At 42.3% G+C, this 18,774-nt stretch overlaps 1 protein-coding gene across 1 annotated transcript; it reads right to left on the bottom strand.

Moving 5' to 3' along the window:
• Positions 1 to 385: 385 nt before the first annotated feature.
• LOC306779313 (centriolar satellite-associated tubulin polyglutamylase complex regulator 1-like) lies at positions 386 to 14,443 on the bottom strand. The gene is made up of 10 exons (XM_079271175.1): positions 14,271 to 14,443; positions 14,099 to 14,172; positions 11,040 to 11,068; positions 10,352 to 10,482; positions 10,027 to 10,111; positions 9,193 to 9,278; positions 7,624 to 7,831; positions 6,381 to 6,494; positions 2,071 to 2,142; positions 386 to 1,826 (listed from the first exon to the last, which is right to left on the bottom strand). Exons 1-10 carry the CDS (start codon positions 14,350 to 14,352, stop codon positions 1,658 to 1,660), a joined length of 1,050 nt encoding a protein of 349 aa, XP_079127301.1. The 5' UTR covers positions 14,353 to 14,443; the 3' UTR covers positions 386 to 1,657.
• Positions 14,444 to 18,774: the final 4,331 nt, after the last annotated feature.

Consider the following 18,774-nt stretch of genomic DNA (forward strand, 5'->3'; position numbering starts at 1 on the left):
TATATATGTGTGTGTGTGTGTGTGTGTGTGAGAATCTAAGTGTGTGTGAAGCGAGGGGGTGTAACCTATTCCATCAGTGATGAAAAGGGAGGGGCCTTAAGAACTACAGCCAAGAACTACAAACCAAGATGGCGGAGGTCGAGTGACCTAGACAAAATGGCGGAGGGGTGGCCGTGTGTAATCACGTGTGGCGGCGCAGCACATGTGTCGGGACAATAGGGACAACAGTCGTTTCACTCTAAAATGGGCATATGTCTGTGAGGGAGAAGCTGAATGATACTCAGTGGGAACATAAGCGATATAAAATGGTGCAAGCTTCTTGCTGGCTGAGATGTTGCAGCCGAGGTGCAGCTTTGCGCCAGAAGACGTGTTTCTCACCCTGTTACGACCCAGTTCACTAGGGGAAAGGGGAAGCATCATAAAACCAGTCGGACAGTTGTTTTATTTACAAGAAACTCGGATTAAGGCTAAACACACCTGCAAAGGCAAAGAAAAGGGTCGTTGGATGCTGTTTAGAACAAATAACTCAATACAACCAAAAGACCGCTCTTAAAGGAAGAGCTACAGCAATGGTCCTCGTGTTGTTAGACACATTCACTCTGTGCTGCTGTTGTCAGAGGATGTGGAATACAACAGGAAAACACCAAAACCGGCTCTGATTTCCAATCAAACCTCTGCGGCGTCCGCCGTCTCCGGCACAAAGTCCCATTCTTTAGGAGTGCACTGCATCTTTGCAGCTCTCTGCGAGGCTCACAAACCATTTCTGTGGCTCTGCAGAAGCTCGGCGCAAGCTTCTCTGCAGATATTCAAATTTGGCAATTTGCCCGCCCTTTAAAGGGAAGATTTAAAGCAGCAGGAATGCTCGACATTAAGTAGGTTTGAAAACATTAAGTGCAGCTTTTTACAAAACAAAATGACATTACATTAAATTTAGCAGACGCTTTTACCCAAAGCAACTTACAATAAGTGTAGTCAACATCGGTATTCAAGAGAACTACGAGTCAAATCAGGTCAAAATCAAGTCAAAATCAACCACCTAGTCAGATATTCCACACCCAAGATGACAGAGGTTCCTATCTTGTGTTCCAGCAATGAGACCGGCCTTGTTTTGCGTAATATGGAGCAGCTAACTTACTTAAACTTCTTAGTTTCACTCGTAGTGGAGAGTATTGGTGTTTCATTATGGTATGAAGAGGCTTCTCCAACATCACAACAACCGAATTTCAGGTAAAATTGTAAATACTTTGAAATTGAGTGGAAAGTGGAGTGATACTGTTGATATTCTACTTAGTTATACCACTCATAACTAAATAAATACCATTACTGCCAACCAATGCAAACATTCTGTTTGGTAAGATTCCAGTAAAATTCAAAACACTGTGCAGAGCAGTAGCATGTCACATGATCATGTGCAGACGTGGGACTTCTAACAATACGTAGCATCAGTCAATCTAGAGTGCATGCAGAGCTACTCTCATGAAGACAGTCTGTCGCAAGGTGGAGTGTTCTCTTGCACCGCCGTGCGCTGATCCACTACTAGTGTGGGTTCACATAACTAATAATGGTCATGGACGTTTTGACATGTACCATACAGCCACAGTGTGTTTCCCACATAAGATGGAAGGTGAGATGTCACAGACTGGTGGAAGATAAGAGGTCAGTTTTCAGAGGAGTCGGTCTCTTCCGTGGAACCATCGCTTTCCACCTCCATCTTCCTCCTGTGGTGGATGTTCCTCCTGGGGGAGGCCCTCCTCTGCACCTCCTTCAGCCCCCCCACCGCACTGCCGCTGCTGTTGCTGCCGGGACTCACTGAGATCTGGGCGATTCTGGACAGCACCGGAAAAAAGAACGAGTTATTAAGAGAAGAAAGGAAGATAGGAGAACAACACAGCAAAGAGGACAGGAAGTAAAGGCAAGACACAGGAAATGAGGACAACAAAATGAGAAAACAGCGAAAGGAAAGAACGAGAAAAGCATGTCTGTTAAACAAATGTGAGAAAAGCTAAACGTGTTTGCGTATTATGATACTGTCATCCTGTGCAGTGTACAGTACACTGTCTGCGTTCTCACAGTTTGTCCAGTTCCTGGTCCATCTCTGGATCAATGAGGAACTCTGCCATTGTAAGAAATTTGAGTAAAAAACTGTAGTTAGTAGATATAATAAAAGTGTTTAATAATTCATAATTAATAATTCATAGTTAGTCATAATCATAAGGGTTTTGAGAATGCATAATTAAGATAAACATAAACATAAACATGCAGAAGCATGAAACTTCTGCCAAGTTGCAGAAGTATAACTTTCATTTTGAAGGATTATTATAGAAGGGTTTAAAACGTAACTGACAGTCATTGAATGTGATAATAAACTCAGAGCCAGACAAGTGAATACGCTCCTGGAAGTTAGCCAATAGGAATCGGGATAAACGGAGGAGGAGGTGTTTCGAACAGATGTGGGAGGTTTAATTTAAAAGACTTTTTTCCTCGCTCTTGTTCGGTGATGGCCCCCGGACGACAGACGTGTTTACACCGGAGGAGCCGGGTGAGGTTTTTGCAAATGGGGTTTTATTGTTTTAATATGTCATAGGAGTATATACTCCAATGTGTAACTGTAATCGTGCTTACATCAGTGGAATTAAATTCCTTATAATTGTAAACCAGTTTTGGTAGCGTTATTATTGCAGCGTGTGTGTCGACGGCACAAGCCGGCCACATGGCTCCGGCCTTCTCTTTGTTATGAGGTAAAAACTTCTACCTTAACACCATGCTGGGTAATGCTCCTGTAGGAAGAGGGACGAAAGACAACGTTCAGCTTATTGTTGGAATGCTGTTAAGCATTCCAACAATCTTCCGTCACGCCTCTTCTTCTCCTTCATATTTTAAGCTACAGAAACCGTTCAACTATTAAAATATTCAGCTCTTTCACCAGAGGGGTGCTATGACTTTTCATATTTCTAACCTTTAAACTTTTTGAATTATTAAGCTTTTTATTTTCAATGGGATCTCTATGGAGAATATTTTCAAATGGCTTCAGGCACACAGGTGTTCGCGATTGAGCCAATTAGTGATGTTGATAAACACACAGACTCACGCGCACATACACTCCTCTCCCTCTATCTCTGTGTCTCTCTCATACAGACATTCAGGTCTTAGGAATCTTTAGAGGTCCCCCCCCCCCACACACACACACACAGTCATTTCAGGTCTTGGAGACTTTTAGAGGACCCCCCCCACACACGCACCCCATTTCAAAATAAAAGCCGCACACACATGATTTGTTGCAGCTGTTACGTGTTGCAGCTCGGCCAATCAGATATGAGGATTCTGATAAGTTTCCTGATTCGAGTGACATTTACACACACCGCGACACAAGAGGGAGAGACGAGGAAAGACATGGCAGAGCAGGACAATAGTCATGTAAGCTGTAAAAGATAAAACATCGGCCAATCGCCAAATGAGAAAGTTTGCCAGAGCTCTCTCTCTCTCTCTCTCTCTCTCTCTCTCTCTCTCTCTCTCTCTCTCTCTCTCTCTCTCTCTCTCTCTCTCTCTCTCTCTCTCTCTCTCTCTCGATTTAAAACATACATTGAAACAAAAAAAACAGTCATTAAAACACAAAATAGCGTGGGACTCCCTGAGACATTACGCTGTACGCAATCAACCATACACTGATGCAATTCTGCAACTACTCGCACACAAACCACGTCTGGAAAAGATCTCTGCCGATCTGCGTTTTATAGTGTACTCTTTGCACGAACTCGGTCCCGAAGGAAATGGCGATATATTGTGCAGTTCTTTTATATAGCGTGGGACTCTAACCCGGCCTCTCTGAGGTCTTAATCGATGTCTCCCTGAGACATTACGCTGTACGCAATCAACCATACACTGCCGCAATTCTGCAATTACTCGCACACAAACCACGTCTGGAAAAGATCTCTGCCTTTCTGCGTTTTATAGTGTACGCTTTGCACGAACTCGGTCCCGAAGGAAATGGCGATATATAGCGTGGGACTCCAACCCCGCCTCGGGACTCTAACCCGGCCTCTCTGAGGTCTTAATTCAAAGTGCTTCACATAAAACCATTACAAGCGTCAAAACATAAGGCAAAAGAAAAGGAGATTTAACAGCAATTAAGAACAGTGTAAGAAATAAAATACAGTAGTAAAATGCAGAAATGCAGGAAATTGATTAATATATTAATTGAATGTGGTTCAATTAAAGGCAGCAGCAAACAGAAAAGTCTTCAATCTTGATTTAAATGAGCTGAGGGTCTCAGCAGACCTGCAGCTTTCTGGGACTTTGTTCCAGATATGTGGAGCAGAAAAACTGAATGCTGCTTCTCCATGTTTAGTTCTGACTGGGAACAGAAAGTAGACCGGTCCCAGACGACCTAAGGCAGGGGTGTCAAACTCATTTCCACTCTGGGCCACATCAGCATCACGGTCGCCCTCAAAGGGCCGGTTGTAACTGTAAGACTGTAAAACTAACTTCTCCCTAACATATTGTTAAATAACTGTCTCTGCATTTGATTATTGTTTATTCAAGTGTAGAAATATTGTACATGCAGTTATATAACTGAAAAATGATATTTAAACATTTCTGTTATTATAACATAAATCATTTTAATTGAGGGTTAAGAAACCCATATGACTCTATCAAAGATCAAACTATTAAAGAAAAGAACAAAGACACATATCAAACACAAGTTATGACATTAACTTTGTTCAAAGCTATTTGTGTCACCTCTCTGCATCACTAATGTTCCTCCCTGTCGTCGTCCTGTGCATGGCAGCTACATCCAAGAGCTGCTCACTGAGAGTCAGGTCTGATGAACATGGATAGATGATGTATCCGTGTTGTCTGTGCTTTCATCAACAGTTAATTCGAAACACAAGTACCTGCTCATCTCTTAGCTAGCTGTGTTGTTAGATTGCTGCTAGTTCATGAACTCGGTCTGCGATGGTGTTTCTTCACAAACTGACATTTATAAAAGTCTGTATCTGGTCGGAGCACTGCTCACATACCTTCAGCATGCACTGGGCTGTAGCTGTGTAAATATATTCTGCTGTGATTGCAGTCTGCCTTTTAATTCTTGGACAATTTGATGTTTTTCTTGGAGGCTAAATTTAGCTCCGTGTTTGGTGTCAAAATGCCGACGTGAATTGTATCCTTCATCACCGACACGCCTCATAACACAGAAGACAGACCCGTTTTTCTCCTTGAAGCACAAACATGTATTCGCTTTCCCATCTTTCATTTCATTTTCTTCCCTCTGCATCAATTTTTCTCTTCGTGGACATTTTGGGATTATTTGTCGATCTTTTTCAATCGTTGGAAAACCTCTTTTCGGGCTGTTGCCTCTCCTGTCCACCTGTTGTGATAGTTAATGTCGGTACACAGACAACATGCTATCTCATAATTTCAACTTTCTATCTCATAATTTCGAACATGGGGATACTTTTATTTTCAAGTCAAACTTTTAATTATTTTTCCCCCCAAAAAAAAAGAAAAAAAAAATTATATTAAATTTTTTCTTTGCTGGCGGATTCGTGGGCCACATAAAATAATGCCGCATTCGGCCCGCGGGCCTTGAGTTTGACACATGTGACCTAAGGGGTCGGGATGGTTCATAAGGTAGCAGCAGATCAGAGATGTATTTTGGCCCTAAACCATTCAGTGCTTTGTAAACCAACAGCAGGATTTTAAAGTCAATTCTTTGTTGGACAGGAAGCCAGTGCAAAGACATCAGTACTCGGGTGATGTGATCCACCCTCCTGGTCTTAGTGAGGACTCGAGCTGCAGCGTTCTGAATCAGCTGCAGCTTTCTGACAGACTTTTTACAGAGACCTGTAAACACACCGTTACAGTAGTCCAGTCTGCTGAAGACTGTAGTAGAAGCAGAAGCAGAAGCAGTAGTAGCAGCAGAGGTAGTAATAAAAGTAGTAGTAGTAGCAGCAGAGGTAGTAGTAGTATAAGTAGAAGAGGCAGAAGCAGTAGTAGCAGCAGAGGTAGAAGAGGCAGAATCAGTAGTAGCAGCAGAGGTAGTAGTAGAAGTAGAAGAGGCAGAAGCAGTAGTAGCAGCAGAGGTAGTAGTAGAAGTAGACGAGGCAGAGCAGTAGTAGCAGCAGAGGTAGTAGTAGAAATAGAAGAGGCAGAAGCAGTAGTAGCAGCAGAGGTAGTAGTAGAAGTAGAAGAGGCAGAAGCAGTAGTAGCAGCAGAGGTAGTAGTAGAAGTAGTAGCAGCAGAGGTAGTAGTAGAAGTAGAAGAGGCAGTAGTAGTAGCAGCAGTAGGAGTAGGGGTAGTAGTAGAAGTTGCAGTAGTAGCAGTATAGGTAGTAGCAGAAGCAGTAGTAGCAGCAGTAATACTACGACTGTGTAATGTTAAACCTACCAATAGTCTGGTTGATGGTCTCGTGTTTAGCCAGGCTCATTAGGAAGCTGTAGTGAGAGACTTTGTTGGTCTGTTCAAGTACTTCCCTCATACAGGACCTGGGAGGATGACTTCACACAGGAACACAAACACGACAGGGTCAGATCAGTCTCAATATTAATGAATGCACACAGAAAGATTCACAAATGTATTTTGTGATTAATGACTCGCCACAAAAATATTTTTCAATGCACATAGAAATAGTTATCATTATATGTAAGTAAGTAAGTCAGTAAAATGTATTTATAAAGTGCTTTTCACAGACATAAGTCACAAAGTGCTTAACAGGAGAAGAATTACAAACAAAAAGCACAATGTGACCATATAAGGGCCAATCATTACATTAAAATGCACAGAAACAGAAACACGGTTTAAAAGCAGGCCTAGGACAGGAGTTGTTACCCAAACGCCAGTCTAAACAGGTGTGTCTTGAGCTGATTTCTGGATGAGTTCACAGAAACAGCAAAGCGTAGAGGTGCAGGCAGAGCATTCCACAGCTTTGGTGCTACTAGCTAGTCAGCTGTAGTTTAAAAGTAGTATAATGTTCTGTGCTCCCCAAATGGCAGGAAAACTGATTCTTCCAGACCACGGCGAGACCTCCACCGCGGCAAGGCCTCCACCGCGGCGAGACCTCCACCGCGGCCGGCCAAACGCGGTGTCCCAACATAAGAACAGTCCACAGGGCGGAGTCCGTTTAAATGGATGCATTCCATATTCCGTTGCCAGGTCTCGGGCAGAAATAAAAAAAGCCAAATTATGACTTGTGAACAAGTCATTTCAAATGTGTAAATGTCAAAAAAATCCACACAAAACATCTAATTCACAAATATATATCTGATGCACGCACAAATAGTTGTTTTAAATCAATACAATATAAATCTACAAATATAAAGTGTATCTAATCTCATTTTAAACTTTAACTAAAAGTTGTCTTATTTTATTTGAATCATGCTTAAACTATTTTGATGAAAACAAATACCAGTCAACAAGCTGCAGTACAGGTCCTTTCATCATATGTTTAGAAGTGTTGCAGAAATGGTTCAACCTGAATGCTCAACAGCCAATGGGAAGCAAGGACACTGACCTCTCTGAACATCCATGTCTTTTCTTGTAAACACGATGTACCCTGTAACATCAGAGTGTATTCTACACGCTGTGTGGTCCCAGTGAGTGAGGGCTGGACGTGTGTGTATGCTTTACCTGCGTTTGAACCGGTCACAGAGGGCATCAACACACTGAGCCAGAGTGGACGGTTCCACGCCGTCCTGCGGCTGCTTCTCCTTGTCGGTCTCCTCTGCAGCCACAGAGGGGAGCGGCTCGATGGAGGTGGATGTGGGGACGATGACGGTGTTAGGACTCTTCCCTGCTAACAGATCCTGGTAGATCACCAGCACGCTGTCCAGGAACTCTACAGACACGCGGATTAAATACTGTTTTATTCAGTTTTTGTATGGAAATGGGATTAGACTGTTAACACTGCACACATCATAACTTCGATATCAGATATACATTTGATGACTCTATATGGCTCACTTCTGATAAGATGATTCCTCACACACTAACGGTAGATAATATGTAGCTTTTATTATTTTCATATCAGATATCTGAACTTAGAAATCCTTCCAGTGGGCAAGAGTTTTATCTTTGTCAGACAGTTTTACCCTCTAACTAAACAACAATCAATCCATAATGAAAATATGAAACATTTGTATAACATACCTCTTACTATAGAGAATAAAACACAAAGATTATATTGAGTAAGAGTCTAAACAAATGCAAATCATTAAAGGGACAGTTCACCAACAAATAAAAAGGACATATTTTTCCTCTTACCTGAAAAAAACAAAAAAACGATCTAGACTGATAAATAGCACTATTTATCAGTCTAGATGGTTTTTTGTTGACCTCTACCCTTCCCAAAGCTGAGCTCTAACTGATGTCGTTTCATTTTCATCCGTCTCAGTGACGATTTTAAACACATGCAGGCAATACAGGCTGGAAGTGAAGCTGACGAGCAGACATCACCGAGCAGACATCAACGTATATTGAACGGCACGAGACTACAAGCAGTCCACTAGGTGAACCTCAAGCTGTTGATATAATCAAAGAACCAACTTGTTGAATAAAGACTTTAAAGTAACAACTAGATCATCCACTTCACCACGCCCCCCCTTCCCCCCCACACACACAAACAATGACGGCGATGAGATACGTAGGTCGTAATCTTGGCGTCGTGCAACATCTCTGCAACAGTTAGGACCTCAGTGACCTACACGGCCATGGTTCTGGTGTGAGATGCCAAGTGTTGGAGGTATCGTCCATAGAGACGTCTCCCTTCTCTCCCACATAATGCGACTCGTTGGCACTCGGCTGGTGGTGTTCAAAGCGCCAAAAAAGTACATTTACAACCTCAACAGCGATGTCACTTTCTAGAAATCATAACTCGTTGACTCAAGATAATCCTCAGACCTTGTGAGCAGTTTCGTCGGAGCTATAGTGCGCTGTTGGAGAGAGACGGAGAGTCTGGTGGACATTGGAGAGCAGGGAGACGTCTCTATGGATGATATCTCCAACACTTGGCATCTCACCAAATCTGTCGAGATAAATAGCACTACAGGTAAGAGGCAACATATGTAGTTTTTCATTTTGGGGTGAACTGTCCCTTTAACACACCCACGTTAGTAAAGGTTACAGCCAAACTGAGTGAAGTGAATGTATAAGCCTGGACATACTGAACACAGCCATATGAAACAGTAGCTTGTATTGTACCTGGGTAGTAGAACTGCAGCTGGAGGGCATAGAGGAAATCAGAAAAAGACATCAGAGAGTCGATGGCATCGTCCATCAGAACAATTCTACAGGACAAGAAAAGAAAAGCAGATAACAGTTCATACCAGATACGTCCAGGGGAGAACTGGTCCTTAAGGGACCCGACTAGCCCAGTAACACGTCAGTATGCAACACACTGAAATGCATTTAACAGAGAAGAGAAGGCTCCTCACCCAATGACTGATTGCATTATATCTTCTTGTTAGGTCTGTTGTAACATAAAGCATTCGCATGTGCAGTATACACAATCTACACTCAACAAAAAGAGAAACATCATAAAAGACGGATGTGACTAAAAGATGCATTTCTGTAGCAGCAGTCATGTCAAATCCATAGCTCAGAGAGCCTAATACATGTTTTATGAAGATAAAACTGCATATGCTACAGTGGCCTATTATTGGGACCAGCCCAAGTCACATCTGTGTAAAAATCAGCAACACAAAATCTGAGAGAAATAATCATTTTGCGGGTCTAGAAAAGGTCTTAGATCTTTCAGTTAAACTGACACTGCATTTATATTTTTGTTCAGTGTAACTACAAAATAACGACTACACTGTACTTTAATACAAATGTAGTGGCCATCCTCTTTACTCTACCGCATGTGCCTCATACTGATTGTTAGAGTAAACTGAAAAAGGCACATTTTCCCAGCATGCAACATTAGTGTTGTGGTAACCAAACAAACAAAGGTGTGACCTCTTGGGATCGGGGAACAACAGTACAAAGACATAAAACAATGTGCACGTGCTGTCTGAGGTGCGTCTGTGTACTGACCTGGCTGCACTCTGCACCATCGCCAAAGGGAAGTCTGGACACAACAAGTGCAGCAGCGACCTGTACTCCAGCACGGACAGAGAGTCTGGAATACAACTCAATGCAGTTACAGAAGAGACACAGTGATGCATTCATTCCAACGTTAAAGAGTCAAACCAACCAAGTCAGGTCTAGTGGGTTTTACACGTCAATGAATTATTCATATTTTAATACTTCCGCATGTAATAACATAAACGTAGCCTTATATAGAGAAAGGGGCAATTATTGAGTGACTATAACGATCAAACTACACCTCCAACAGAAGAAGTGTGTGGCTCTCACTCACCTCCGCTCTTGCCGATCTGTCTGTAGCATCTCCAGAAGACTCTGATGAAGGAGGCTCTGTTATGGGGAGTGGCCCTGATGTAGTTATACTCTCTGAAGAGGACGTGGTTACTGTTCTTTACACTGCTGAAACTACACACATGCACACACAGCAATTAAAACAAACAAGAAGAAGTCCACCTCAACATTCATGTAATCAGTTAGATCAAAAAGAAACACAAGAAGCACTAAATTGTGTTTCTTCCACCGACTCTCTAAGCGAGGGTGACAGTGTTGTAAAACAAAATGTGATCTAGTTCAGTAGACTTCTCACCGTTTAGATTACATACCACGCATAAACGCAAAACAGCGTGAAAGACGAGTATGCATCACATTTACAGTGTTTTAATGTACAAATGTATATTATTAATTAAACACATTATCATATTAGAACACTGGCTTAGTATACATTTCCTACAAAAGAAACCAGCAACTACAATGGCAATTGAATGATTGTGACTATACTGTACACCTAATAACAGATAAAAGGTACCGGGGAAGTTTGAAAATTGTAGTTCCAGTTTCCTTATATTCTGTAATTTTCCAATATTATCTTTGAGGAGATTCGCCCTCCCAAAGCCTACATCAGTCCAAACTATTGCCCAGGTCAGAGGAACTATTAGACTAACTGTGTGAGGAGTGTGACATACTATTCAGCAAAGTAGCGGATCACCCCAAACTGGAGAGACAGCGAGATCCTTCTTGTGGCACTGGCACCTCTGCGTCACTCAGCGTCAGTCTGTGGCACGCAGCGTCACACAGCGTCCCTCTCTGTCTCTCAGCGTCCCTCTCTGTCACTCAGCGTCCCTCTCTGTCACTCAGCGTCCCTCTCTGTCAGTTCAGCGGAAAGATTCAGCTGTGGCACGCGAGCATAGTTCGGCAATTGTCAAGAAGCTGCGGAGCTGAGGGGGCGGAGCCACATTTCCTGAGACATTTCCTGAGAACACCCGTTGTTGTTACGACAGATCAGCTTCCATAAATCATTTTTATGATTTTAGTTGAGTCACAGGAGCCCCCTGTTCTCTGTATGCATCCTTAGAGTAAGTACGTTGTACTTTTTTGTTTCTCATTCATTTTATTTCAGTATGATTTAGCTGGTTTTGCAACAAAATGGAACATAATACACTTTCTAAATTATTACTTTTATAGTCACTTACAACAATCTGCTACAATAATGAAAATAAATCATCCGTTTTAGAATCATTTAAAAGTATATATTAAAATTAAGACATAAAATGTCCAATCCAAAAATACATGTTTGAAAATATCTTCACTCTTCCTCTGCTTATATGTATATGTATGTCAGTAGGACATATGTTAACTGTTAACAGTTTACAGCATACTTAAATAAATATAAATAAATACAAAACACACGCACACTTTGTAAACACACTGCAGCAATTCTTTTGCAGGAATATGAGCATATTTTCCCCCTCTGGCGAAATACAACACGTCTCATGCCTTATTTTATTTTACCAGTTGGTGGCGGTAATGCGCCAATTCGTTTGCCAACCGCCAGTACACCAAAAGGGAGGAGAAGAAGAAGCTTTCCCGTGCCTGTGTTGTTGTGCTCATGAGCGACAGCGCTACGTACCCCGTTGTAATAATACTATGAGTGAGGAGCGGAGGACCCAGTCCTGCTGCCAGGACGGAGTCATCAGGGTAGTGTAAAAAAAGTATTTCAATCTGCGCAGGAAGACAGAGGGTTACGCAGAGTGACAGAGCGTGAAGCAGTGTGACGGAGCTTGAAGCAAGGTGACGGAGCGGGACGCAGGGTGACGGGTGACGGAGCGGGACGCAGGGTGACGGAGCGGGACGCAGGGTGACGGGTGACGGAGCGGGACGCAGGGTGACGGAGCGGAACGCAGGGTGACGGGTGACGGAGCGGGACGCAGGGTGACAGATATTTGATGTTGATGGTTAATTTGCAACCAAGTTGTATACATCATGTATTTACTTGTTATTTGTATGTAATAGAAAAGTGAGCATGTGTACTTCATGAAGCAATAAATAATGACAATTGAAAAATATAGAGAGATGTTTGGTTCATTCTTTTCAAACACTAAGCCTAATTTACCTGAGTCATTGATTTAATTGTCACACTTAAATCCTGAATTGACTGGTGAAACAGAAGAAGTTAAAGGCCAAGATGAGAAGATATAATGTTGGTCAAATACTGTGGTCCAAATTCAATTTATTCAGTTGTATTGGCATTGAGATATAGAAAGTTTGACTCTAGAATATTCAAACAATTCCGAATCTCACAAGACAAGAGCAAAAACAAGATGAATGTGTTCTCCTTTCTTCGTTGCTGTCATGTTAACTGTCTTGTGACCGCTAAGATTGATCTCTGGAGCTGTAGGTGGAGGCAGACTGTCAGAAGTCTTACTATTTTGAAAATGTATCACTGATTGTGTTACTATGGTAACTGAAGCAAGGTCCACTGGAGGCTGTTTAATAATAGAGTGCAGTGATGAGATTAACGTGTTATACATTCATAATATCAGCAATTTCCTGCCACGTTTTTAATATTTTGTGATCCTATATTGAACGTAATTTTCTTTTCTTTCTCGGAACTGAATCACGCCGCTCGTAGATGAAAAGCAATACGTGTTTGGGATCGTGTTATAAAACGTGTTAAAGGGAACGATCTACGTGGATAACCTGTGGATACGTATAGTAGGTCGAAGTAATCAGCATACTTTTAGGAGAAAGGAAGTTGATTGACTGACTTGTACGAAGGAAATGGATCAATAAAACACGTATTGCTTTTCATCTACGAGCGGCGTCGGTGTGAGATATGTGCAAAAGACAAGAAACACGCGTCAACTAAAGGTTTACTTACAGCTAAAGATTTGGACGCTACATGTGTTAAATGCCATTTCCTACTTGTGTTAAATAAACGTAGTTGAACTGTTATGGAAGTCATCACAATATATAGCACAACATATAAAAAGCAGATAAACATTGGCGCATTACCGCCACCAACTGGTAAAATAAAATAAGGCATGAGACGTGTTGTATTTCGCCAGAGGGGGAAAATATGCTCATATTCCTGCAAAAGAATTGCTGCAGTGTGTTTACAAAGTGTGCGTGTGTTTTGTATTTATTTATATTTATTTAAGTATGCTGTAAACTGTTAACAGTTAACATATGTCCTACTGACATACATATACATATAAGCAGAGGAAGAGTGAAGATATTTTCAAACATGTATTTTTGGATTGGACATTTTATGTCTTAATTTTAATATATACTTTTAAATGATTCTAAAACGGATGATTTATTTTCATTATTGTAGCCGATTGTTGTAAGTGACTATAAAAGTAATAATTTAGAAAGTGTATTATGTTCCATTTTGTTGCAAAACCAGCTAAATCATACTGAAATAAAATGAATGAGAAACAAAAAAGTACAACGTACTTACTCTAAGGATGCATACAGAGAACAGGGGGCTCCTGTGACTCAACTAAAATCATAAAAATGATTTATGGAAGCTGATCTGTCGTAACAACAACGGGTGTTCTCAGGAAATGTCTCAGGAAATGTGGCTCCGCCCCCTCAGCTCCGCAGCTTCTTGACAATTGCCGAACTATGCTCGCGTGCCACAGCTGAATCTTTCCGCTGAGTGACAGAGACGGACGCTGAGTGACGCTGCGTGCCACAGACTGACGCGTGCCACAAGAAGGATCTCGGCCCTGCTGCCAAACTGGGTGTACTCCTCTTTGTGTTCCAGCAGCTGGGTCACTGCATCACTCAGGTAGAACAGCACGTTACTGTCCGCTGAGAGGAAACAGACACAGAGCGACCATTAGACAGATCTAAAGTACACCAGCTAAAGAGCTCAGCTGTTAGCACTGCAAAGCTAACACACATCCTACCGAGGTACTCGTCATCTGGGACGGTGGAATTAAAGCGGTTCATTCTGCTCATGCTTTCAGGAGAGGACGTTGAAATGAACATGAATAGACTTGAGGTAAATGTACACAGTTAAAAGCAATGCGACCTCTGTAGCATCCATCATAGCACCATCTTAGCACCGACCATCCGTCGCGTGGATGTGACCCTAATATGGTGGGCTGGGGCTTCCATGGAAACAGCAGGATGTTGTCAGTTACATTCAGGAAATGCCCCCAAGCAACATAGCACACAAAGGTTCCATTGCTATTTTCGACATACTGTAATAATAATAATCGTCATCATTATTATTTATACTAGCAGTATTTTTAATATTATTACTCGCTATATTATCCATCGCCGTTTTACAGTTTTAATTGCACCTTTGCTGTACAAGGAAGTCCCAACATCCGATTACTGCTTTTCATATTATATTGATTATTTTTACATTATTATTCTTAGTTATATCTTTATACTTGTCAGAGTTCTCTTTTGTGTCATCATACTTGCCAATAAACCGTTTCTGATTATTTGTCTTCTTAAATTTGTGTTTCTATGGTTAGTACTCGATAACATGCCTTTTATACCGCCTATGTTGTATCCAATATTCCCATACTCAATATTTAGTCTAGTAGGGTTGTTTCTGGACTTCAGAGAGGATTAAATGAACGGTAATTGCATTACCAAGTGATTCCTCTCAAAGTGATTTAGGTTTGTTTGCAAGATTTTGTGTCTTTCTTAAGTATTGCAGTACTTGTCTTTGAAGCAAACCCATACTTGATTCTGTTTTTCAGGGAATGCCTGAGCAGCTCAACATGGAGTTCAATCCCCACTAACAGTAGGACACTGTTTGTCTCTGCATTCTGTCCTCACTGTCCCTTTTAGTGCTGTTCTCCTGCATGCTTACCACTCTACTTTAGTGACAGTGCTACAGTCCGTTGCTTTAAACAAAAAAACATCACAGAAACAACTTAAAACCATCATAACACATACAGTAAGAGACATTCGACATTGACAACACGGATGATTAGAGTGCTAAATGCCCAAGTGCTAAATGGCTTCTATATGTATTGCCTATTGCTCACAAATTATGTCAATGCAAAGGCAATGCATGAAATTAATGATGGCGAGATTTTCGTAGTTACAGGAAGGGCTTAATTTCAGAGCTACCAATCTAATTTTTACCAAGGATAAGGACGCGTGATGGGCCAATCAGCAAAGAGATGTTATACCTTGGGGGCGGGCCGTAATTCAAATGCAACCAATCAATGGCGTTGTCCAGTGACGAATAACACATCCGCTAATGACTAAACTGTATAAAACGTGAATCCAGCTTCATGTGGGGTGTACAAGGGTTTCCTATTCTGTGTTGTATTCTTCATGCAGTGAGACTGTATACAACATCTGGAATAAGGATTAATAAGGTGTGTTAGTGTTAGTCCGTCAGGGTGGTGTCCCTGTGTGGCGAAACGTGGACTAACTGTTTTATCAGCGCACAACAACGCCACCCTAGGAGTTGCACCTAGAGATTCACTTTCCCCTGATCTGTATCAGGGTACCAAAGACACTCAGGTTCATTATACAAATGAGCAGGAGACGTGGTTCCAATACAAAATTAACTTTATTCTGCTACACAATGCACTGTTTACAGTTTATACACGAAATCTAAGAGCGCCGTTATACATTTAAAAAGAGGAGGACTGCGGCTTACCAGTGGCGAGGTGGACCAGCGCAGGTGAGGATCCCAAAAGAGGAGGCACCCCGATCACCCGTGTACACAACACTCACACACACAACCACACGTGAGGGTCTCAACCCGGGGCACACCAAACGACACAGCACACAAAGGGAGACACCACCACCTGGAAGCACCAACCCCACCACCTTGGCTTAGCAGCTCCTACTCGGACAAAGAACACAATTATAAAAAGGCTCTGGTTCTTAAGAAAGGAAACGAAACAAAATAAGCAAAAAGGAAAACAACAATAGTTCGGGTTGGCTGATCAGCCACGGGGGGTGATCAGTAACCCAATCTATACACACTAAAAGCTAAAGTGGGCCTTCACATCCGTTGGTCAGAATACAAGAAGTGAATGGCTCAGGCTAAAAAGAGGTGGTTCATTAAAACAAGGGTGCTGCTAACAACAGCACAAGACAGGGGCGCAGTGCTGATAACAGCAGCGTCAGACTCTGTAGGCGACACAGCGCCGGTCAAAGTACACCAATCCCGTAGGCCAACGCAGTTAGTTGAATCAAGGCCATAGACAAAACACCGGTACACAAAACAGCAGCGTCCTTAATTTACGCAGGGTTAGCTGTAGCCGCAGCTCTGGCGGCGTTCCGCTTGAACCCAACCAAAAGTCCCCTGTAATACGGGATAGCAAAAAATGAATAAAAGGATAATTAACACAAAGTATATAAACTAACAGAATAAAATCACCTTACCGATCAGGCAATGTGCGTCGGCTCCAGAAGGGGGGGGAGGAGGGCATGTAGCGTAGCTACCGGCAGCTATACAAGCAAAGCACTGTCACTAGTGATGTTACGAGATGTGCCGACGCTTCGAAGCGTGTGTCGAGTAATGGAGGGGGCGTTTCCTTGAAGCGCGTATCGAGGCTTGCTTCATGTAGGGGAGGAGCCAAAAATGATGACGTCCGAAGCCTCGCTGCCCGGCTGTACCACGTGACTGCTTCGGGAAGTGGTTCAGAGTTTGCCGGGAGGTTCGACAGCAATATAAACCACTCAGGCTCCATTCAAAATGTGGGTTGTTGGTGGAGAGTTGCGGTCAGTTGAGAGTTTGGATAGTTTGGAGAGAGAGAGATAGTTTGGATAGCGTTTATATAGTTTGGAGAGTTTAGAGAGAGAGAGATAGTTTGGAGAGTTAGGAGAGTGAGGAGAGAAGGATAGGTGATGGAGCCAGCTAGGAAGAGGAGGATTTCCCCTGTGTGGGAACACTTTGATTTGATAACTCCTAATAAGGTAAGCTAAAGCTAACTCTATTTCAGACACATTAGGTTTGCTTATCAAGAACTGTATTTTTCACAGTTTCTTCTTTTATTCAAAGGTGAGGTGTTTATTGTGCTCCAAGGAGCTGGGGTACAATAACAACACCTCATCCATGCTAAGGCATTACCTTATGCATGAGAATAAGGAGGAAACTGGAGCTTCAGCCAGCCATTGTAAGTCATTACAATATTACAAATGCACCATCACAATTTTTCCCTGTTCACTTTTGTGTATTGTGCAAATTAAGCCAGGTAACAGACACTGTATTTATTCTCTTTTAACCAGCCACCAGAAAACAAGAGCTGGATGAAGCCCTCGTCTCCATGATAGTGAAGGACACACAGCCCTTCAGTATTGTGGATGATGTTGGATTCAGGGCATTTGTGTCCAAACTGGATCCTAATTATGTTATCCCTACAAGGCAGGTATGTATGGGTGCATGCATGAAAATGAGAAACTGTTATTTCTGAATAAAAATGAATAAAATGTCCCGTGTCCTGTACATCACTGTCCAAGTTCCACAAGCATATTCAGTCCCCTCTTCCTAGTTCCACAAGCACTTTCACTGTCCTCTGCCTGCTTAAGCCCATGCCATTTTCCTAAAGTGACATAATAACATCATTACACAACCTGCCATATCATATGATACTCCCATTTTGGGAAAATTCACACACAGAATACATTCAAAAAAAATATAAAAATATTTTATTATGCACATATGTGATCATTTATGTACAGAAATTATTTGGTCATACATTTTTGTAATTCAGTCATTCCCAACAGCCATAACAGACACAACAATTCAATGCATCACATTATGTGGTTCAGATACAGCTGCCTGTGATTATACACTTGGCCAGTAGGTGGTATCGTGTGCACATGAAGCATCGAGTAATGAACCCTTTCTCGAACCAATTGGCTGAAGTGTTGCGAGGCCTCATGAGGCTTCATCTCGCCATCACTAACTGTCACTAACAGAACACGAGTATATTTAAATCAGGACCCAATCGAGACTCACCGACAGCTCCGCAGGTGAATCACCTGTGCAGGACGAGGGGAGCCCCAGAGATAGTCTGCACAGCGGCGGATGTCCAGCAAACCGGAAGCGGGACACGCGTTTGACGTCAGGAGGGAGCAGAGGGGATCCCTGGCGCATTTATGCGATGCCCGCCCACTGCGATTGGCCCGGTAATTAAAGGGACACCGATGCTCCCTTCTGCTACACCTGTCTTCGCCCCTCTTCTGTCTCTCCGCCCGTGAAGGCGTTTCAAAAAACGACAACAAGTTGGACACAGGCAGCAGTGACTGCACCGGAAATTGGTGGTCATTTGCATTTAATATAAGAGTGTAAAATGTCTCAGTTGCACAGAAAGACATGATCAAATTAAACTATTTTCTGCTATTTTGATTTACGTCAGGCGTTTACTACTGCACAATATAGGTCAATTAATTAGGTACTCTGTATTGAGCAAGAAACGTTGT

This window comes from Melanostigma gelatinosum (assembly GCF_949748355.1).
Source record: "Melanostigma gelatinosum genome assembly, chromosome: 1".
NCBI classification, from domain to species: domain Eukaryota; kingdom Metazoa; phylum Chordata; class Actinopteri; order Perciformes; family Zoarcidae; genus Melanostigma; species Melanostigma gelatinosum.